We start from the raw sequence: 23,918 nt of genomic DNA on the forward strand, positions 1-23,918 counted from the left end.
TGTCACCTGCACAGTGAAGAAGTGCTTCCTGGTGTTCAGAGGGAACCTCCTGTGTTCCAGTTTGTGCCCTACCAAGAAGAGCTCAGCTCCATCGTCACTGCACTCTCCCTTCAGGTACTAATATACATGATGACATGCTTCCTGAGCCTCCTCTTCTCTAGGCTGAAATGTCCCAGCTCTCTCAGCCTTTCCTCATAGGAAAGGCACTCCGGTCCCTTTGTCATCTCCATCGGTCCTTTACTGACCCTCTCCAGCAAGCCCATGTCTCTCTTGCATGGGCGAGCCCAGCACTGTGCCCACTGGTGTGTCCTCAGCAGTGCTGGGTAGAGAGCTCTCCTCCCTCCCTCCACCTGCCAGCAATACTTTGCCCGACGCAGCCCAGGTTGGCCTTCCTTGCAGCAAGGCCACACTGCGGGCTCATCTTCAATCACCTCAGTCCCTGGGTCCTCTTCTGCCAGGCTGCTAAGTTTTAGTGATTTCAACCATGAGCAGTCTTGGCAACTATTGATCTGAAACACTTTGTCTTCACTTCAACAAGTGCAACTGAGTGCTTCTACATCTCTGGGAGAAATGAGCGAGGTATTCCAGGCAGCTTGCAGGTACCTGGTTGGCTCATAGACTGTGTAAAACTGACAGTAACAGCTGTACCTACAAACATGGAACAAACTGGCAAGTGGGGTCACTGATAAAAACTGACGGTGTCTGTCTCCGGTATCAAACAGGAGATGGAGGTTGTGAGAATAGGAAGGGAGAGGCTGAACCAGGTTGGCGTGGCTAACCCCAAGACGTGGAAGGGTCTGTAGAAGGGCACCTAGGATGGTGCCGCTCCGATGCTGCTGCCCCCGACCTCCCGTGGGACATCGACCCCCAATTTGCACCAAGACGGGCACGGGGAGGGCAGGAGGCATCCGCAGCCACCTCCACGCGGGGCAGGGCAGCCCCACGGCGCCCTCCCGCTGCCTCTTCTCCCTCCTCCGCCGCCGCCAGCGGGCAGCCCCGGGGCACGGCCCCGAGCCGGTGCTGCGGCGGGGGCTGGCGGGCGGGGCGGGGCTGGGCCGGGCCGGGCCGCGGCTCATAACAGCGGGCGGCGGGCAGAGCAGAGCGGTGGTGGAGGTGGTGTCGGCATGCCGGGCGGCGGGGGGACGGCAGCGGCAGCGGGGGGCTCCGGGCAGGGCAACGGGGAGACGGTGGCCATGGTGGCGGCGGCGGGCAACGGGCGGCGGGAGGGCCCCGCGGGGCCGGGGGTGGCCGACGGTGAGGCGGGGGCCGCGGCAGTGCCCATGCTGCCCGCCCTGGAGGTGGCCGAGGAGCCGGAGAAGGCAGCGGGAGGCAGGAGCAAGGACCCCAACACCTACAAAGTGCTGTCGCTGGTGAGTGGTGGCGGGGGGCTGCGGGGAAATCTGCACAGGGGGGTTTCAAAGCCGTGGGGAGCCGAAGGGACGGGGGAAGGAGTGAGCTGGCTGCGTGCTGGGCTCGCACTGCGCTGCCCCTGCAGCCGCTCGCAGCCCGGGGCTGCTGGACCTGCGTGCAGAGCCGCTGTTAGCAGGTAGGTCAGCTTCCAGTTTTAGCCACGCTGCTGTATTATAATTATCCTTCCTGTAGGGCTGTGGAAATAAGACTGTCCAGACTGCCTGGTGTGATCATTGCGAGGCTAAAGTCATTGTCAAGGTTAAACCGGGGCACTCGTGGAAGGAAGCTACTCTGCAACCGCAGCAGCCTTTATTGCTTCACACACATTATATATGTATAGAGCATACACCTGTAAGCTGTCCTCTTATCCATTACAGCATAAGGATTAAGGTGCTTTTCCAACCTTAGGGGTACTGTTGTAAGCTGGTTACTGTGTCAAATGAACTGGCTGCCACACTGTAGCAACTATATACTTCCTGACCTTTCAGTATTGTGGTTACTATTCCCAATGAGCTGGTCACCACGCCATTGCAGCTACACTTATGTCATGCTTCCTGACATAACAGGCTGTACCTGGCATTTGCAAGCTTGTCAGAACCTTATCATAAGAAAAATAGCAAATTTCACTGAAGGTTCTATCATAGTTTCCATGCGGAGGTCTTTCTGGCAACTGTACTTCCATTTAAAAAGACTTTTCACCAGTGAAGGGCTGTAGCTTGTTTCGTAACTTTGCCCCCTTCTGGGAGGGACAGGCTGTTCCAATAAATGCCATGATGATGAAAACAGCCCATCATTTTCCAGTCCTCAAAACAGGTAGTGATAGTGAAAAATCACATGTTATTCAAACCCAATGCAATTGCTCTAGCCTTTTTAGACTCTCATACAACAAAATAATTAGATATAAACAGTCACTTCAGGACTGGTGTTGAGCACAAATTTAAACTTTTGTGCATACTTATGCACACTTCTGAGTCAAGTCCTTATTTTCCAGACCAGCTGGCAAAACATTCATCCTGTGCTGACTGAAGTTTTCAAGTGAAGTATACATTGTCTGTACAGAAATAATTTGAAAGCTCTAAATATAAACGACCATGAACCCTGTAGCATTGCTTTCAGATCTGTTGCAGGCAGTGACAATTTAGAGTATTCAGAGAGAACTTGGAAAAGTTCCTAAATATTGTAGGTGATATTGGCCTGAGTAAAACAAGAGTATATTTGGCTCAAACATCATATTAGGAAGTCAGAATGGTGAAAAACTGGAGTTGGAAATGTAGGTTCTTTTTATTACCAGCTGCTGCGTTTTACAATGTGTTAGTAGTGTCATTCCAGTGTCAAGGTAAGAAAGGGGTTAGCCTACCTGCTTGGTGTTCTGGGTCATGCAGTGGAAAACAATAAAAGTGATGTTGTTCAAAGTAGGCATAGGTAGACTTCCTTTGCCTGCATTTACCTGAATTGCATGCACCACTGCTACTACTGTTATTTGGGTATAGATGGTTTCAGGTAAGTGCCTGGATTATGCTTTTTATTTTTTCCCCTCTTATTTTTGTTGTTTAAAACCAACTACAACAACAAATCTTTCTGGGAAGCAGGGACTTGTTCATATTCCCCTCTTCCTGTCGTGTGCCTGCCAGTCGTGCTCCCAACCTGCACAGACGTCTGTGCAGGTTGGGAGCACGCCCTCTGTGTTACCGGCTTCTGCCCATGGGGTGAAAATTCCCTGCTACAGAAGATCTGCAGGGTTCCCTTGCAGAAATGGTTGTGCCACACAGAGCCAACCTATGGATTCTGGTTCCAGAAGCCTCTCGATGCTACATGGTGGTGCTCAGCTATTGTTACTGGAGCGTATGATGGCTGGGGGAGGATGTGAGTAGTTGAGGAAGTGGTATAGAATCACATCCACTTTTAGCAGTTTGTGCTGCGGCAGGCATAATTTTAGCTCAGCTGTAGGTTTTCACACGGTGCTGGTCACTCTTCTGGCGCTGTGTGCACAGAGGATCCCCTGGCTGGTGGGACAGGCCTGCAGGACTTACTAACCCATCGTGCTTCTCTGAAGGCAACAGAGTGAAAATATCTTGAGCAGCCATGAGAGATGATCCTTCTATACAGTTCTGAAATCTCCAAGCATACTTTTGTTTTGCTCATTTTCTGAGCTCTTTCATCCCTCAAAGCTGTTCGTGGCCCCTCCAGGTGCACCTGCGGCCTTTGTAGGACTGAGCAGCTTGCTGCCCGCACATGAGCAATGTAATTCTTTCTTTGGTTTGAAGTTTTCAATTTAAACCTGCCAGTGTTTCTCAGGCATTGCATTTTGGTCTGGTTCACTCATTTCACTGAAATAATTTTTCTATTTGTTTAAAACAGCTGAAGTGTCAGGGAGAGGAGGCGGAATGTAACAAAATAGATGACTTTTCTTGTTAACAGCCTTAGACTTTCCTTTGACAGAGCTGGAAAACTCATTTTAATGACACTTTCTAATTAAAGTTTCTTTAGAGTTTTTTTTTTTTGTTGTTGTTGTTTGTTTTTTACAGCTTCAGAATTCATGTTTAGAAAAATTCAGGTAAACTCTGGGCTGAGACCTTGAAAGTATGATAATTTCTTTTAAAGATTTACTGAAGCATTTCATGGAGCATTAAGAGTAAAATTACTGTGGAAGTCTGGGATCACTTTTTCCTTTTACTTTTTTTTCCAAAAAGGTTAGCTCAGTTTTTAAAGATCAGTGTTTTAGGCATGTGCCAAACACAAAACAGAGTTCTGAAATTTTCTTCATTTGCTTTCTGCAGTTCACTGGGAGGGTGGATAGAGCTTGTGTAATACCCTGTGAATTTAAACAGCTTTTTGTGCCAAGTTCAGACAGTGTGACTCTTGGTATGCGCTCCCAGAAGCCATTCTCAGTTTTAAAGCTGGGTACAGACCAGTACAGATGCCGTGAGGACCAATACAGGATGTGTGGTTGAACTCCTGTAGATGTGGTTGCCTTTTATTTTGGATGGTTAGTGAGCTCCTTATCAGCTTCAGGGTTAGACCAAATTTTTGGGTGGGATAAAATGTTGTAAGCATCTGCAGATGGAAGCCTGTGAGGCAGGCTTTTAGCATGCTTCCGTGCTGGAGATGGGTGGTGTGGCACGGGAACAGGTTGCCCAGAGAAGCTGTGGGTGCCCCATCCCTGGGGGTGTTTGAGGCCAGGCTGGATGGGGCTTTGAGCAACCTGATTTAGTGGTAAGAGTCCCTGCCCATGGCAGGGGGGGGTTGGAACTGGGTGGTCTGTAAGGTTCCTTCCAACCCAAACCATTCGGTGATTCTGTGACATCCCTGGGAGTCTCTGTACCATTCTCAGTTGAGCTTTTTGCCAAGCAGTGTAAGTTAAGTGTGATAAATCAGAAGTTTTTTCTTTCCCTGTTGTCATCACCAGCTAGAGCCCATCTGGAATACTGTGCCTGGGTTTGGCCCCTCCAGTACAGGAAAGATCAATTAAACTGGAGTTGGTTCAGTAGAGGTCCATGAAAGTGGTTGGGGTTGGAGCTTTTCTTCTGTGATGAGAGGCCAAGGGAGGTGGATGGGTTCAGTCTGGGGAGGAGATACCTTGGATGGGGATCAGATCACACCCATAACAGTAGCCATCCCACAATTCCAGGGATGTCATCAAGAAGATGAACCTAGGCTACATGGGCATGAGACAATGGTCATAAATTGAGCAAGAGAGGTTCTTACTGGGTGTAAGGGGGAACCATCCTAGTGAGGATAACTAAGTGTTTGAACAGGCTGCCCAGAGGTCCCATGTATCCTTGGAGGTTTTCAGGACTCAGCTGTGTGAATCCCTGACCCTTCAAAGTCTGCGTGCAGACTTTCAGCTCCTGATGTGGATGTGGTGGCTTGATGAACTCTTCTCTGCCTTCTGCAGTTGCTGTGATGGGGCCTTTGTTCCGGGGGGAGACAGCACAGAAAGCTCTTCCACACCCATGGATTTTCCCTGTGTGTTTATTGCTCAGGCATGAATGTAACTGAGAGGAGAGGAAATTCAATGCCAGGAAAGTGCTTGACCCCTAATTTTGTGATTATTGTCTTAAGAAACTTTAGTACAGGTATTCTGTGGGTTCCAGTTCCTTGGCAGTGGATCCAGCTGACTCGAGGGTACTGTACTTTGTGCCTGAGTTTGGGAGGTGTGGGCTCCACATGAAGTGTTTTCTCTAATCTTTTTTGTCTCTCAGCAAACTATTCAATTTCAGCCTTCTTGTACTGTCTTGCATTATGCCTTCCTTTTCTCATTTTTGAGTAAGGAAAAGTGGCACTTACTGAAATTACTTGCTCCTCTGAGAGTGTTGGACTAGGCTCAAATGGGGCCCAAGAAACTCCCCGCAGCTTAACGGTAATATTAAAGTGATTGTTTGCCAAGTGATTATTATTATTATTTATGGTGCCAAATGTCCTTTGGCAATATAAAAAGTAAAAATGACAGTGACAGGGTGTCCACAGTATATGTAGCCTTTGAAGTGCTATTTGCTTAGAAAATATTAAGGTAGATCTTGGCCAGTCTCCAATATGATAATATTTAGTAGGAAACTCCATTTCAGTGTTTGGAAACAGGATCTCTTACAGTAAATGTCTTTCCTGTGTTCCATCAGAAGAGCAACCATTAGAGTTGGAGAGTTGTATATGTTTTGAATTCTGAAGATGCAGTAAAAAATGATGTTTGTTGGAAGTTTTCTTACTGCATTTGCTGTTGATATTGTGTAAATGCATCTGATTAAAAGTACATATACTTGTTAGCCATTGATGTATAAACAATACATTAATTGTTGCTTCATTTAATCCATTTAAACAAAATGTCAGATTTTGGCCAAACTTAAGATCATAATCTTTTTAGTGGCGTTCTTCAGTCATCTCATTTTTTAAGGAAGGCTTTGAAAATAGTTCTCATTATGCATGTGGAGTAGTAAACCCATAATTGCCTTACTCTTCTTCATGTGGCTACATCTATGCTGGGTATTGAAAAGAGAAATCATCTCACTCTTGTGCTGTAAAAAGCTAAGAAACCTTCAGCCATTCCAACTGTGAAGACTTTTTTTTTTTTTTTTTTTCCCCGGGGATAACTTGTATTCATGCTTAACTTGTGCTTTGCTTCACAGTGCTCACCAGCATATCCTACCCCAGATGACAGAAGCTGATACTAAATAAAAACGTGATCCAAAGAAGAAGCACTTGCAGGAATTAAGGTTTAGTCTGTATTTAAACAACAAACAAAACCCTCCAAACCAAAAGTTTACATAGAAATCTTCACCGGGGAGAACAGGGACTGCCTGTGTAGTAATTGTACTTGGGACTCGTTTGAACTTTACTGCAGGCTAGGCTGATCCTTGCAGTGTCTCAGAGTTGCTGTCTGACCTGAGACAAAGTCACTTTGTGTCTGGCTAGGCAACAGCCAGGTGTGACTGCAGCTTTTGTAACATACTTGAGCTAACTTTGAGCTGGGTAGGTTAGGCAGTGCTGCCAGCATGGACAGAACAGGGTGGCATTTAGGGCAGGCCATGAGATACCCTCATGTATCTGAGCTGGAGGGTGAAAACCATCCTGCAGGCTTCTGTCTCACCTCTGAGCGTAGTGTGTGAGTGGTTTTGGTTTCATTGGCTACAGCCACAGTGCCAAGCTGGGGATCGACCTAAGTACATCCAGCTGTGGGACGTGCGCGCTTCTGTCAACATCCCTGGCTGTTTTCATGGCTGAAAACATCCACATTGTGCCTGGGAATTTTAGTTTAGACTATCTGCTGATGGATTAGACTGTAGTGTGCTAGTATCAGCCATTTGGTCTGCTCAGACCACACAAATGAGTGACTGGGGCTGTGATTAGTGCCATGTGTGCTCAGAGGGCTCACTTGAGCATTTCTTTAATTTTGCAGTAACTGTCAGGGACCAGACAAGGGCAAGTTGTGCTGGAGGAGAACGTAAACCTGTAGGTAGGACAACAAGGCCAACGCAGGCAGTGGCCTTGCCAGTGAGGGACATGGTGAGCAAAGCAGGTTTGGGAACACAAACCATGTTTGGCTAGTTGTCTAGACTGTCAGATGGGTCTGTAGTGATGAAGCAGGTCCAAGGTCAGGGAATAAAGTCAAGTGTGTGAGTTAGGGGTCAGGATCTGGATCAATGAGGTGTTTAGCCAAAATGGACAAGGCTGCAGGGTGGCCATAACCCAGCTCAGACAGGGAACAAGGGCAAAGACTGCCTAAATGCAGCTCCCAAAAGAGGTTTGGGAGAGACCCTGCTGAGGCTTCTGCTGGCTTTTTGTCAAATAACTGTCTTTAAGGCTGGTTGGGATTTCCCAAAGAGTGCTCTCAGCAGCTGCACCAATGTCAGAGAGTTGGACCCCAGCACAGGCAGCCAACTCCAGGGAGCAGGGAGAAGTGTCTTGGTCCTGGCATCACCTCCTCTTAGATGCTAAAGCAATAAGAGACCAGTTAAGAGTTTAAACTTTAACCTTCTGTATTAACTTGAAATCAGAACAAATGTCTGTTACTGTGTTAAAGCTCTTAGATTTTAGGTGAGGTCAAAGATAGAAAATTATGCAAGGCTTCCTTCCAGCTTCAGCTCTTCAACACTTTCCCTTGGTGTTTTTTCACTAATATCAATAGAATTACACAATGGCTGAATTGTTCTGTTTTGACTTACTGTGGAAAGGTACATTTTTATTGATTTCAGCTGAAAGAAGGAATGGAGCACATTAAAGGTTCTGAAAATGTGGAAGGCTTGCAGAGTTTCCTGCTATGGAGCCATTAGTATAGAAATTAATATACCAGTAAACATCACTGTGACCATACTCAGTGGGAACTGGCTAAATACTTGTGTTAAAGAATGCTGTAATTGAATTTGTCATTGTGGTGCATTGCTGTAGTGTTCCAGTTGAATGAAACATTAGTACATGCTATTTTCAGAGAACCTATTTTACAATGATCAGTGTTGGAATTTTGAAAATAACACAGGAAATATATCAACACAAAGCTTTTTTTTTTTTTTTTTTAAGAAAGCTTTTTTTGTTTTTCTGCACTGAAAAACAAAACAACCAAACTTTTGTTTCCTGCACAGATGTTGCACAGGTCAGTTACATAAGAAGTTTCCGTAAGGGTTCTTATAAGGCAGGAGTGGATCTTGTTGTAAATGCAGTGTGGTGGAGGGCACATTCCAAAAAGTAGAGTAAGGGCTTTTGGCTATTGGCTATTGCTTAGCTCTTCAGCACTGAGTGAGTAAGATAGCTAAGAAGAAAGGAGAATTAATGAGAAAAGACGTAATATTTCTAGAACTGGAAAAAACTCAGATGTACCATTTTGCAGTTCGCTTGTGCAAAAGTTTATAGGCAAATTGATCTAAATAGATGCTTTTTAATATGCAGTAGTATTTGGGCACAAATTTGATTGAGACATTAATTTTTTATTATTAGAATCATAAAATGTATAACTTTGATTTTGTGTAAGCAGCTATAGCAAATTGTGTTGTTTATGGTGCTCTTTCTGTTTGACAGGATAAAATGGTCCAGTTCTTAAGTGCTCTTCTGTTTGAAATACAAAGTTTCAGTGTTGTGAAGTAACAAACATTTGATTTTTTTTTTTTTTTTTTTTTTGAAGGACTACATTCAAAGGATGCAGAGGTAAATAATGGCCTCTGTCAGCCTTTCACTTTGGAAAATGTTGAAAGGAACCAGGGCTAAAGATGTGCCTGTGACTGGGTATCAGTGAGCTTAGTAGAGGGTCATAGTGAATCACTCTGATACCTTATTTGTCCTGTCTTCTTCCTGTACCCATTTGTGGATCTCTAATTTTTTCCACTCCCTATGGTTTTACAGCATCTTGAAGAATTTCTTCACTTGCTCTGTAAGGTCATCATGTCTTCCTGTTAAGTCTAAAGTTGCTGCCACGACAGTAGCTCCAAAGTCTGCAGCAGAAAAAATGGAGTTGACCGTGGGCTTACTTGGTATGTTTGGTAGCATTATCAGTACTCAGTTGAAGCAGCCCCCTCTGTACACTTGTTACAGATCTTACGACAGTACTGTATATAAAAGCAGCTTTAGATTTAGTCTTGAAAAGAGACTTTTAGAAGAGGATGAGCATAAAGATGGTTCAAGGCCTGATTTTCCTCTCCTCTTGTGCTTTTATTCATAGGTCAAGTGCAGCTTGCTTGGGCTGTAAATTTGGCATGACACAGTGCTGACAACTTCTTCTTTTTCTATGTAACCATGCTCTCATGTGTCACTATCACTAAAGTAGATAGTTGTCTCTGTCTATTGTGTTCATAGTTTGCTGTGCTAAGTAATTAAAATCGTTTTTGAAAGTATGGTACAATTTTTTAAAAGGTACTTTTACCCTCAGGAACACTTTTCAGTCCTGTTTATCCTTAAGTCTTTATAAAAACAAAACAAAACAAACAAACAAAAAAACAAACAACTAAAAATCTACCTGCTTATTTAATAGCAGAGTCAGCTGCTCTCTGGTAATTTAATTTCTTTAGAGAGAAGTTAAATTTCCTGTTTTTTCTCTTTTTAAACAAGTATATACTTGTAATTTTGTCTCCCTCTAAATTCTCACATGGCAAATACTTTTAAAAACAAGGCAGCCAGTGGTAAAATGTATGTGCTTTGATGTGAGCTTGTGTATTAAATACTTTCCCAGAGAACATACTGTACCTATATGGTTGCATAAGCAACAAATAAGAAAAATATTTTAGTACTGAGCTGACAGCTGCTAACTCTGTTTTATTTTTGTCTCTTTCTTGTTAAAACTAGACACTTAAATAGTTTTGGAAGGTACTTTGAGAGCTGTAGTATGATAATGTTTTCTGCTGATATTTCCCCCCACCAAGTCAAGTCACAGCTCTTTGGTAAGCTCCTTGAAGGCTTTTTATGATAGCTCACGTCATGCCACTGTAAGGTGCCTTTAAAACTTTCCTGTCTGTTGAATGACCTTAGGCTGCAATAGTATATAATAACAGTCTGAGATCATTCCATAGAAACAGCATGGGTAGACCTTCTGCATGCCTGTTTGCGAAGAAAAACAATCTTTTAAAGAGTAAATCCTTTGTGTAGTTCTGAAGAGGTTTTGGGAGCAAACCCCAACTTTTGCCTCCACTGACTTCAGGATAATTCAGTCACTTTCAGTGTTTAAGGACAACCAGGATCTGCAAGCCTCTGCTGCTCCTTTTCCCCTGTGGGCTCCAGGCACAGAATGTGGATCAACAGAAGCAAGTCTTTGGAGAACATAAAAATATTTACTAACGTGGAAAAATGGAGATGAAGGAAGGAAGAAGGATGTGTATGATGAACTTGTTTCAGTGTTGATTACTTCATTTTGGTGACCTATTTATCTACGTGGCTGTGCTGGTGTGGATAAAATATCCACTTCGTTTCAGTTTAGTAGAAAGTCTTAAATATCCTCCTGTTTGTGAATAAAGCTGAATTGGTGAGGGCTATCCCTGTTTAAAAATAGCTTTTATAAGCATGAGCAAATGTTCTGCTACCTTTGGCAAGTGTAGATAAGTATTTTTTTTTTTAATCTGTAAAATGTTTTCTGCACTTTTAACAATGCTCTTTATAAAGACAGAAGGTGCCTATATTCTTACTTGAAATTCAGTATATATTACTATGTTCTTTACACTTCAGCAAATTAAATTATTTCTCAAAGATCTTTTGGTGTTAAAGTCCAGGTCTTCAGTCATCTATTTTAGGCACACAAAATGGTTAAAAAAATAATAATAAAAAAAAAATAGTAAGCCCTTCACAGATCCAGATCCCCGTGGTTTTGGAAAATTCCATGGGTTTTGTAATACTGGCAGCACCAACCCAGTCTAGACGTGCTCACTTCATAGACAGACATGACACAACAACTGCCAGAGTCAGTCATGGAGGTTAGAATGAAAATCCACTATTTGCACAGCTTCTTTATTAGTTACATAGTGGTTAGTTAATGGATGTGTCTTCAACCTTGGATTGACATGGAACACCAGAGATTAAAAAAGGAAGATGGAAAGCAGCTGAGTACATGATAGGCAAAGAGTGAGGAAGGTCAGTCAACACAGGAAGAAAGGTAATCCCCAATGGTTATTCCTTAAAAGAAATATTCATGTGTTCTTTGCCTTAGAAAATACAAAATAGAAGAGTGGAGGGAGTGTAGGAGTGATGAATGAAACTAGGGAAAAGTGAAGAGGAAACAGACCATCTCAGAAGAACTTTGTTGTTCTTTTACAAAGGACAGGCGACAGCAGCTAAGGCTGGTGAGAGGTTTCCCTGTGTATCACTAAGAACTGCTGTGCAGCTTATCAGTCTCTTTGGAATCTGGTACATGCAGCCTGCATGTGTGCTGGCTTTGTGGCCCTTCTACCAGCTCTCTGAAACCCCTGGTGAAATTCTCTTTAACTTCAGCTCTATGGAGAAGTGTTGGAAAAAATCTGCTCTCTAACCATGTTATCATATTGCCATTTGCCCAGCTCAAAATAAAAAGCTTCTGAAATGTTTTTGGGATTGCAGTCTTCCAGACACACAACCACCTATTCCCAACCACCATAATGTTTACAAGGCAAAGCTTTTATTGTGTCCTCCCACATAAAGGAAGCAGTGATGGAACAGAGATTCATCCCTAGATGACAATGTTTCTGATTCCAAAACAAACTTTCTCAGAAAATATTTTTAAAACAGGACATTTTCTCCTCTGCAGTTGTTAGTGTGTTGGTTTAGAAACTTTTCTCAAATATTTGTATTAAAACCAAATCTGACATTTTGTCCTAGCAATCTCTCAAGTTACAGAGCATAAAAAGCTCATGTGCTACACTTGTCTATAATGAGGTCTGGTTCTTTAATTTTATTTGCCTTCCTGTTATGTTTTGGATTCCCATACTCTTTCTTTTTGCACGTTTTTCTTCTCAATTCTTGCTCTTTTGCAGGGTGGTGGGATGGTGAGGAATGAGAGAGAGAACAGGTGAGGTGTGGTGGACAGCTGAGTCTGGTGCTTGCAGCATGATGCTGCAAGGTTCTAAAAAGGTTCCTGATAGGAAACCTTAAGCAATATGTGCAGGTACTTGTTTCTATATAGCAACAAACATAAATTAAAAACATAAAATAATAATAAAAACTTTATGCAGCACATTGCAGCATCCCAAACTTGAGTTAGTCATATGCAAAATAGTTCAGGTTGTATTAGTAACCTATCTGCTGCAGTAAGGTCCCATACAGCACAGTAAATTAGTACACCTTTGGACTATAGTAGCACAATGACTCTGTACCTGGGCAATCTTATTTAAGAGCTGTCTTCTGTTGTCATCTGCAGAACTGATTATCTTGGAGCATTTTCACTGACAAGGTGTCAACTATTAGTGTAACAACTCCTGCAGGACCTGTTACTGCTGTTGGCTGGGTTTAGTTAGTATAGCATAACATTTGTGCCATATGTGTGGGGAATATCCAGATGACTAAAATCATTTACGTTCAAGGTAAAGCTTTGGTTCAAAATAAGTACATGGTTTAGTGTATGAGGTTTCAGTTGGCTGTTCCAGAATGTTATCAAATGCCTCGGCTCTAAGCTGCCATCCTTGTGAAGTCTCTTTATTAAGCTCTGAAGAAAAAAGAGCTTTAGAATTCTACAGTAAAAGATTTTTTAAGATTAAATTTTAAAGTAGTAGGGTTAGTGTTAAGAAAGCAAAGGCCTGAATATCCAACATATTGATTCAATACAATTTTTCAGCTCTTTTATTATAGGTGGACATAGTATACTAGGTAAGGACCATGACCATATTTGTTTTTCTTGTTTATGCAAAAAATTTGAGAACAGAACTGTTTTATAGTAGACAAGCAGAGGACTGGCAATGTGCTGTGATTTATGATGCACTGTGGTTTCCAGAGTATTGCTTACAGGAAACATGAGTTGAACTAATTCATCAAAAGCATTAACATTTTCAAACCCAAAAGAGATTCATATGCCATAGTGAACATAATACTTTCATGCCTTTGCTAGTTGAAATTAAGCATGTTCAGGAAAGTGTAAAACTAAAAATCTGGAACACAATACAAAAATAGGTCTTTGTAATGCTTGGTCCCCAAATCTGAGGATTAGAGTTACACTCAGGATAGAGTGGTTTTTGTTTAAGGCCTGTTTGTGGTTACATATCAGAGGACATTCTACTCTTCGAGCTTGGTAGCGTTGCACGTTAGGAGTAGAGAAATCAATACGTTATCACCCTGAAATAAAATATATTCAAGTTGGCTTTTTATAACCAAATGAAGCTTCTATATTCTGAATAATAATATATAAATAAAAGGAACAGTAACACTCTTTACAAGGAACAGTAACAAAAGGAACAGTAACTCTCCAAGTTTTCACTCTTTCCACTGATTTTTCTGGGCTTTGAAATCTAGCATCTGATGTGCTACTTACCTCACTGTGCATGTACTTATCTAGGTGGTATTTCAGATGGAAGATTTCAAAGGTCCAGAACAATTTCCATGGAAGATAATACTTTTGATACTGATTTAAAAAAATAATAAAAAATCTTGTTACTGCACGTTATTTTGCTAGGAAAAAAAAAAAAAAAGGAAGGGAAAAAAAGTGTAGAGTTTTGCAGTTCTGTCATTCTTGAGAACTGAATTAGTGGGTACTTGTTACTTTTCATCACTTGTAGTATATCTGGCAGGTGTGTTGATAATGCAAATTTTCTTATTGTCTTATTATTTTCCTATTTTTTAAATGCTATATTTGTAATCTTTAGTGAATAAAACTGTGTTATGAACTGTGTATTGTCTTTAGTTATTCATGTACTCATAGTTTTAAAAGGTGCATTTGAGAAACAGTTGGGTGCATTTTAAAATGTGGTGAGTTAAAACGTGATGAGGCAGTGGGCACAAACTGGAATGCAGGAGGTTCAGTCTTACCACCAGGCAGCACTTTTGTACCATGTGGGTGACAGAGCACTGGCACAGGTTGCCAGAGAGGTTACCAAGTTTCCCTCCGTGGAGATCTTCCAAAGCTGTCTGAGCAGGTCCTGGTCAACAAGCTCTTTCTGACCCTGCGCGAGCAGGGAGGCTTGGACCAGATGGCCTCCAGAGATCCCTTCCAGCCCAACCATTCTCTGATTCTGTGAGTTTTTGCTGCATTGCACTCAAAAGGCTGATTCGGCAGCTTTTGCTGATGGAGAAGTAGAAAAAATATAAAGACTTTGTGTAGGCATGTACATTAAGTTTATTAAAGGCTGTCTGAAAATTCAAACGGTTGTTTGAAAGTCATTTTTGTCAGAAGAGGATGACCAGAAAGGTGATGTATGTTCTCTGCTGTATTTACCTCACCAAATACTTCTGAATAAGAAAGTCTTGTGCATTATTTTTCTTAAGGTAGTTTGCAAAAAGTCCTGAAAGACAAAGCACTTTATTACATTTTACATTTGGACAGAATAGCAGCGTTGAATGCATTGCTGGCTTTCCTAGATTCCCTTTAATTTCTGTAAATGTAGTGATAATATATACAGAATCACGTAATTGTCTAGGTTGGAAGAGACCTCAAGATCATTGAGTCCAACCTCTGACCTAACACTAACAAATCCTCCACTAAACCATATCACTAAGTTCAACATCTAAATGTCTTTTAAAGACTTCCTGGGATGGTGACTCCACCACTTCCCTGGGCAGCCCATTCCAATGCCTAAAGTATACACTATTCCATTCCAATGCCTAAAAATACACGCTATTCCTAAAGTTTATGGACCAAATTCAGTGCTTATGAGCTTAGAAGTAATCTTGCCCTATATTTGAGTAGGCATTAGATCTTGTGTTAAAATACTGAGCGTGAACAATATGGTGCTTGTTTGATAACTTGAATATATTGAGAATCCAAAGTAAGCATGGTGGTAGTTTCTGGTCAGTGTAAGACACTGTGGTCGGTCTAATGTGACATCCCGCAGTTGCTTGCCATAGTATAGACCAACACTGAGCTACATTCTAGGAAGTGGGAAAAGGTTTTCCTGCCTAAGAAAATTATAGGTATCACTTAAGGGCCAAGGCTTTTGTTTGTAGTCTGTGGTCAATGGCATAACTTGGTTCACTTTCTTAGAACAGCCCAGAAGGAAGGAAGAAGTGGAAGAAATAAAGTTCTTTAGAAAACATATACGTGTCTAAACATAAGCTTCCCTTCCCTTCCCTTCCCTTCCCTTCCCTTCCCTTCCCTTCCCTTCCCTTCCCTTCCCTTCCCTTCCCTTCCCTTCCCTTCCCTTCCCTTCCCTTCCCTTCCCTTCCCTTCCCTTCCCTTCCCTTCCCTTCCCTTCCCTTCCCTTCCCTTCCCTTCCCTTCCCTTCCCTTCCCTTCCCTTCCCTTCCCTTCCCTTCCCTTCCCTTCCCTTCCCTTCCCTTCCCATCCACAGGCCTAGTCTAGAGAACTTTCATGCATGGGTCATTAATTGCAAACATTACTGCTTCTTTGAGTGAAAACTGCTTGTGAGAGTGGTGAGATCAGCCCCTGAATCTGTATGTTTATCAATTTCAGTACAATTGTTCATCATTATAGAGGAAATGAGGGCTATCAGAACCATTCAGTGATCACTGAAGATTGTTTTCTTTTCCTTCTTGTCCCACAGGTACTTTGTGTCTGCATGTTAACGACAATCCTAGGATGTATATTTGGCCTGAAGCCGAGCTGTTCAAAGGATGGTAACTGACATGTCTTTTATCAAAAATATTTCTAAGCAATTCCTTTTTTTTTTCCCTCTTCTGTAAATTACTTTTAATATTATCAGAACGTCACCCTTTCTTGTTACATGAAGAGGATTGGATGTATTGATTGAAATAGCTTCAGTTAGAGTGGTATGAAAATACTGGGAAACAAACCTCAGGTGTACTCAGTACCTGTGTACTTCACTGAAAGGTAAACTGATCCTGGCAGTCAGTGACTGGTCTGGCAGCTTCCCTGTATCTCAGCTGTCACTGTGGTGATGTCACGTGGCTGACTTTTCTCAGTTCACTATTTAAAAAAACAAAAAAACACAACACGCAACAATTTCTATTCCATGTTGTCCTGGAACATTTATTTTTTCATCTTTTCCAGTCAACTATGAAAAAAAAGTTGTTTTTTTACTGGTTAGAATTCTTGTCTGAAAATGTTCCTTGTGGAATTCCTTTGGCTGTTTTCTGTCCTGAAAAATACATGATTTTTTTGCTGTTGAAATTTCTTCAGGTAGAAGGTTAAGAAACATGTTTTAAGAAATTAAGCTTCACTTTGGGAACAACATTATTCATGATGAAGATCTAGAAAAATTACAAAGTTAATCTGTTTTACACACAGTCCTGCAGAAATTTTTAGTGGAAGAAGGCTATGCCTTTCTCACATTAAAACTGAACAAAAAAAAAATAAACCAATGAGCAGTACTCTCGAGTTCATATCTCTATGTCTGATTTAGAACAACTTTTCCTGTGTCTCAGGGTAGTACTTCAAACATAATAAAGTGCCATGTGGAGCTGGGCTTCTTCAATTGCTTGTGCTGAAGTGGCTGTGTTTTGCATGAAAACAGTAATGCCAAGAAGGTATGGGCATGGGAGAGGTGCAGGTGCAGTCTGGATTCCAATTCATGTTTAATTAGTTATAGCAAGTGGAACATTATCAGCCTCCAAAATGGAGATCTTGGATGCTTTTGCAAAATATTTCACTGTTAGGGTGCACTAACTGAAGACATGGGTTCATATTTTCTTTGATGGAGATATTCCATATGCTGAGTGACTGTACCAATATCTTCTGGTGATGCAGAAAGGCAATTTCAGTCACAACTAGAATTGTAGTTCTTTGTTCCACTGCCTTCTGCCACGAATGAAACGCCACATTCCTACTAAAACAGAACCTTTTGTTCAACGTGATGAAAAATACTTTCCACTCAATAAGAGAAAATAAAGGTATTTAGTTGGATCAAGACTCTTCTTTGTCTTCAGCTGCTGCTAGTTTTTGCAGCCACCTTGTAAGTTGTGGAATGACCGGCTGTGTCACTCCATATGCTGATCATACTTGTTCCCTTTGCATATTAATTGATAACACTATCCAATCTTACAGTGAAAACCTGCAAAGGCCGATGCTTTGAAAGGTCTTTTGGAAGCTGCCGTTGTGACAGAGATTGCATCAAGCATGGAAACTGCTGCTTAGATTACCAGGAAACGTGCATAGAACCAGGTAAGGATAGAAAAAAATATGGAGGCAAACTCTCATACTGCGTGACATGGGAGGGCCTTGCACTGTAAGCTCTGCTGTGGTCAGATGGCTGTAATCCTGACTTTAAATGGGCCACAAGGGCAAGAGAGGGGAGGCTGAGCTGCACGGTGGATGTGCTGCCAATGGTCTCCCCCTCTTCCTGCCCACTCTGTTGCAACTGCAGGCAGAAGTGCAGTGGCGAAGGCAGTCCTGGGGACCCCAGTGGAAACCTCAGGGTTGTGTGTAGATGTTGTTACACACCAGCAAAGCTTGTATTTTACCCTGTGGTGAGAGAGTCTGTGAAGGACTGTGTTGCTGCACTCCCCCTTAAAAAGCACAGGAAGAACTGTGACTGGAGGTCTCAGCTAGCTTTTTGTTTTCTGTGCTTGGGAGTGAGAGAACAGTGACATCCATTGTATTGTCCCTTGCATCAAATACACAGCTAGCATGTTCTGGGGCAGGCCGGGAACAGGAGTGGATTCTGCTTGTTGTGTATTTCTGTCTGTCATCACCCACGTGAGAAAGGGGAAGGACAGAGCAGCTCTGTGAATGCACCCTCCCTACACAGTAACGTGCTGCTCAAGCCCTCTGCCCAGCTTGGGCGTGACACAAAGACAATGTGCCAGCCTCTGGGAGAAGGCACGACAACAAAACAGACTGCAGTGGTGGAGAATGGTCACAAAGAAGTTGTCGTGAGTTACCAGGAAGCTGGAAGGCTGATGGGCAAGGGTGTGACAAATACTGTGGAAAAAATTTATGGTGAAAGATATTAGTATGGGTAGTAACACTAAGGACAGAACTTGACTTTGTTCTCTAATGTAGATTTGTCTTAATGCTTGATGCATGGTGTTCTTGTCATTTAACTATTTTGCTTCTTACCCATCTTTATAAGTATTTGTAAAACTTATGAACATAGTGTCATAAATAAAAAATTTCAATGCTGAGTTTTTAGAACCAAATGCTTAAACTGAGCTCAGACGTCTGCTTCAGCTGACTATTTTTCAAAGGTCCTCAACATTGCATAGATCTTTTTGCATATTATGATACTTGCATGCTTCTGCTTTGTTTCATCATACCAGTTTAAAGAATTCTTTACAAACAGGAAAGTATGTCTTACCAGTAAAGATGGGATATCATATATGTTGAATGATGGTTTTTAATTCAGTAGTCTGAATGTCCGTGGAGAATGAAATGATCTCCAAATAATACCATGTAACCAGAACCATAACATATTCTGCTTTCTCTCAGAGCTGTTAAGATTAATGACATTGGTAGAGTTGCTCAAGTTCAGTATTCATGGAAGTGAGATTAAGTACATATGTCTTGTTAACCAGCTGAGAATTCTTTTAGAGTTTTCTAATTGCTAGTCTTGTATGAAGATTGAATAATGATTGTCCTCTACTCAAATTTCTGGATTTTGCTTTGCTACTAAAAACAGCAATGAAGTTGAAGTCTGCAGGTCTTTCTGTCACCTTACATAGTAGTTTTGTATGATAACAGACTTATGTCCGTGTCTAAGAGATGCTGAAAAAAGCTGTAATGCATGATGGTGATTGGTAAAATTCATTGTGTCTTCAGTGGAAGTCAGAGTCAGTTACTGTTTTTCAGTGTGTTCCAGGTATTCCAAATTCAGACTTAAATTGGGGGTTTTCTTGGTGCAGTTGTTGTGGAGCTTGTTTATAGTATGCCAGATCAAATCCACAAAAATTACCATATTTAAAGAGGTCTGTAAAAAGATTCTTTCTGTTGACCTTTTATGATCTGTGGTATTTATAAGCATATGCTGAATAGTTGTCTTCAGTTGGCTGTGCACTTGAATTGCTTAGCCGCGGCTGTTTCTGTCTCCCAAAGCTTGCACCATTATGCATGCATGAAATACCTCAGGATTGATATTCTGTGAGTACACATTTGAGACAAAGCTTACCATTCAGTTTGTTACTTCTGCACTTACACTGGTGTTAACCATTGTACTGTCCCCCTCTCTCATCTATTTGTAGCTCATATATGGACCTGTAATAAATTCAGGTGTGGAGAGAAGAGGCAACCAGAATATCATTGTTCCTGTGCAGATGATTGTGTGGAAAAAAAGGATTGCTGTGTCAATTATAATGCTGTTTGTAAAGGTAAATGCCCTCAGCACATTCCTGCAGTCTCTCTTGTATGTACCTGTGTTTATTTGAAAGGAGCAAGGATGTGGTATAATTTTAAAAACTCCTAATGAAGTTAAAAACTTGCATTGATCAACAAAGGAATTTACTGTCTTGAAAAATAAATTGCACTCATTTGTTTTAAGGAGAGGCAAGCTGGGTTGAAGAAGAGTGTGAGGACATTACTGAACCTCAGTGTCCAAAAGGGTGAGGATATTGTATATTTCCATAGCTATGTTCTTTGCTTACGTTTCATTTTTGAGATTATTTTCCCTTGTGTGCCCTCATGGGAGCTGCTTGCCTTTCTTACCCACAGCAGGAGCAGCTGCCAGCCAGACGAGTACACTTGTTTGGCCAGTATTTGGTCGTGCATACTAACAGATCAGATTGCTCTACCCCAGCAGCACTCACATATCCCAGCACTTGCATGACTTGCAAGATGTGCCTGTTCCCTGCCATCTCTCACAGCTGTGTTTACGGTTGGGGGAGCTCTCCCTTGTGCCAGCCTCACTATTGTCCTACATATTCTCCAACTCATGCTGTCTCGGATGTTCTGGGACCCACCCAGCAATCTCAGACTCCTGACTGCTTGTCTTTGTAGTCACTTCTAAGGACCTTTGCCCTTCTGTGCCTGTTCCAACACCAGAGCTGCAAACAGTGGGCAGATCACTGTCCCATTGTCACTGGCACTGGGACAGAATTGTTTGCAAACTGAGCTACTTTCTTTAGAAGGTGTAAAACATTGCACATGGGATCCTTGTACTTCTGTGGGTGAGCTGTCAGGCCTGCTTCTGTAAGCTGCATGTGCCCTGTCTGAGGAGTAGGTCATCTAGTTTATGGCTGTAGCACTTGGACTCAAGTAGTTCCCAGCCGGAAAATCAGCCTGCACTTCATGTGATGTTATTGCTATGGGATCTTCAAATTAACGTTAAAGCTTAAGTTGACTGCACACTGTACTTGAATGAATCAGGCATTAATAGAAGTGACTTAACCATTCTTGACTGAAAAGTGTTCCACTGGAACATAAAGTTTGAAAACATGCTATGTGGTTGAATTAAGTTACATTCTTGTCTGAAAAATGTCAAACATCCCTCCTCCCCCCCCCACAAATTATTATTGAAATGAAATATTTTTAGTAAAGTAAACGTACTTTTTTTTTCTTATGTCATTACTTTTTTTTACTTATGCTAAGATATGTAAATTATATTATATTTATTCGAGTTATAATATTGTCAAGCAAGGCATATGTCCTTATGGAATATTTTTATACCAAATGAGCACTTTTCATTCTGATTTGGAACAATAACAAACACTGACACTTCAGAACGTGCTTCAAGACAGACATTGGAGCTTCTTTCTAACACTGAGCCCAAATCCTTGATAAACTTCCACATAGGAGGTTTGTAGTCAGCCAGTTCTTAAAGCTTTTATTATTAATTCCTCTTCTGAGGATTTAATACAGGGCTGTGTGCTAGGAACTGACTAGGATGAACTAGGATGCTGATTTTTTGAATGCGTGATTAGGGAGTGATACCCCAAAGAGCAGATAAACAAGAGTGTTGTCCAGAACCACTGTCAATAGTACAAATGTCAAATGGCAACTCCTGTTAGTTAACTTGGTTGTATTTTTTTTGTTCCTGTTCAGTGCATGAAAGGAATGCATAGTTACTTGACTAAAATTGTTTTAATCCTGGCAAAACCATAAATGTTGCAATAAAACCGAGCCCAGGAAAGGGTGATGTGTGGTCAAAGTTGAATTGAATGGTGTTTACTGAAGGCTCATCTCAGACTGTTAGCACACAGACTTCTCCCAGAACTGACAAGTCTGTAAACAATTCACTTCTTCCTGTGGTGGAGTAGGTAGGAGTGCAGGTGACTTTAGCTCAGTGCTCATTTTGAAGCCTCAGGATATTGATTCTGATTCTGTGCATATTAATACAATGTGCTGTTGTTAAAATTTTAGTTGGGACTGCTCATATGCGACAGAGGAGACAAAAAATGCAGTGTTCGATGATGTACTTAATCTGAGAAATCCCACTGATTTTAATAAGACGGCTCAGATGCTTAAAATGAAGTACACGTTAAATCTTTCCAATACTAGATTCTGTGTTATTTAATAGGATTATAAGGGGCTATAAGATTTCAAGAGTCATCTAGTCCTTCCCACTGTCTCAGGAGGGAAATACTACTCTGAGATTTCACATCTTCTTAAGCACTTTATCCTACTGCTTAACTAGATGGTTTTCCTGGTGTTTAGTTTCTTTTGCTGTAATTTAAGCCTATTAATACATGTGTTGTCTTCAGTGAGCTGGAAAAAAATGCTTTGCAGTTCTCTCCTGTGTATTTGAAGGTTGTTATTTACTTTCTCCTTAATAATTGTATCTTTTGTGCTTCTTGTTGAGGCCTTACATACATTTAATGGAAAAGAACGTTTTACTTCCTATGCTTCATGGCTGTGCATAGGCAGCACTGTATGCCTGGGGGCAGTAGGAAATTCTCTGTGTAGTGTGTTTAGCTTTTTGTGGAGACTTTTTTTCTTTTTCATTTCCTCTTTTTTTTTTTTTTTTTTTTTTTTTTTTAAATTGTGGTCTAACCAGCCTTCTGGGAAGCAGGTCAGCTTGGCAGCATGGTCCACGGTTCTGGTCTGTCAATCATCCAGGCTGGTGAACCTGCTAGACCACAGCAAGCTTGTGTTGCCTGCGTTATGTTTCCATAGCAGCCAGTTTATAGGAGTGGATAATTACCACTGCATTTCCTTCAGTTTGGAGTCAGGATGTGACTGTGGCATACATATTTATCCAAGAGCTGTGAAACAGCCTTGTCATACGGCTTGGACACAGCCAGCATGAATCACTGGCAGGGCCAAAGCTTGGGCCTCTGTCTGCTTGCTCACGATAACATATTTTTGATGGAGCAAAAGCTAAGCTACAAACAGAAAAAGTCACAGAAATCACTGATTTGTCTCAGAACTGAGCTCAGATCAGTTTGTCTTGTGAAATAGGGTTTTACTCAAAGGGGATTGCACTGGAGCTCTTCCAAAGAATGCAGTTTAACACAGCCTTTTAAGGTTCACTTCCCTGACTATGGAACAGGTCTCAAACATTGACTGTTTGAGTTATGTATTTGAGGGTATACAAAGAGCAAAAGTGCCAATATCTCTCGCTGTGGTAATGGTCTATCTTGCCAAATTTAATTTATGTGCATGAGGTGATAGTAGGTGGATTTGCAGACAACTAAATCATGTATTCAGTAGTTGGTTTACTCATAAATGTTAAGCCAGGCACAACTACATGAAGTTCCTTTCTAAGGAGTTATTTTAAATTTGTTTTTAAGTTAGACTTATAGGTAGGTAATATTGAACAGTCTTTGCCTTGAAGTTCATATTTTATTGCAAGAAATTTTGCAGTGAAATTTTTTAGACCTCTACATTGCAAAGAATCAATTTGTTTGAAAACAGTTAAGTATTTGTAGAAGTTGCAGAAATCAAAATCTGTGGTGCAAAAAGTATCTGGAATATGGACAAAGGTAGTACATGAAGTTTCCCTGCTCTTTTCTGCTAAAGACTTCAATATTGGCCTGAAGGTCATTCATTTCTTGTTCCTCACTTACTGTCTCTTCTAAGCTTTCCAAAAGAAGGTATTAAATTTACCATATAGATGAAAACCAGGCCACAAACATCTCTGCTCTTGTGAGACCCCACCTGGAGTAGAGCTCAGCTCTGGGACCCCAACATAAGAAAGATATGGACCTGTTAGAATGAGTCTGCAGGAGGGCTACAAGGATGATCTGCGGGCTGGAGCACCTCTCCTCCGAAGACAGGCTGAGGGAGTTGGGGTTGTTCAGCCTGGAGAAGAGAAGGCTCCAAAGAGACCTCATTGCAGCCTTCCAGTACCCCCTATAGGGGGCCTACAGAGAAACTGGTGAGAGACTCTGTTGGCGAGTATAGTGACAGGACAAGGATAAATGTCTTTAAACTAAAAGAGGGTAGGAACTGGATGGTCTTTAAGGTCCCTTCCAACCCAAAGCATTCGGTGATTCTATGTTACAAATGCATCTTAATATTTTATTCTATCTGGGGTAGGGTAGGCTATGTTCTGACTAATGAAGTCATTTTAGCTGAACTTCTTCCAAAAGCTTCCCACTGTTCAACAATCAAAAAAAAAAAAAAAAAAAAAAAAGATAGAC

The 23,918-nt window shown here is 41.6% G+C and overlaps 1 protein-coding gene across 1 annotated transcript in view; it reads left to right on the top strand.

Moving 5' to 3' along the window:
* The first annotated feature begins 1,157 nt into the window (after positions 1-1,157).
* The window catches only part of ENPP1 (ectonucleotide pyrophosphatase/phosphodiesterase 1), a 55,921-nt gene continuing 33,160 nt past the window's right edge, over positions 1,158-23,918 (top strand). Inside the window, exons 1-5 of the mRNA XM_082756127.1 lie at positions 1,158-1,370; positions 15,992-16,064; positions 17,452-17,568; positions 19,584-19,709; positions 19,880-19,940. Of these exons, the coding sequence (XP_082612253.1) occupies positions 1,194-1,370; positions 15,992-16,064; positions 17,452-17,568; positions 19,584-19,709; positions 19,880-19,940 (554 nt within the window). The 5' untranslated portion in view covers positions 1,158-1,193. The remainder of the gene's footprint in view (positions 1,371-15,991; positions 16,065-17,451; positions 17,569-19,583; positions 19,710-19,879; positions 19,941-23,918) is intronic.

Source organism: Aythya marila (genome assembly GCF_965140915.1).
Source record: "Aythya marila genome assembly, chromosome: 3".
NCBI lineage: Eukaryota > Metazoa > Chordata > Aves > Anseriformes > Anatidae > Aythya > Aythya marila.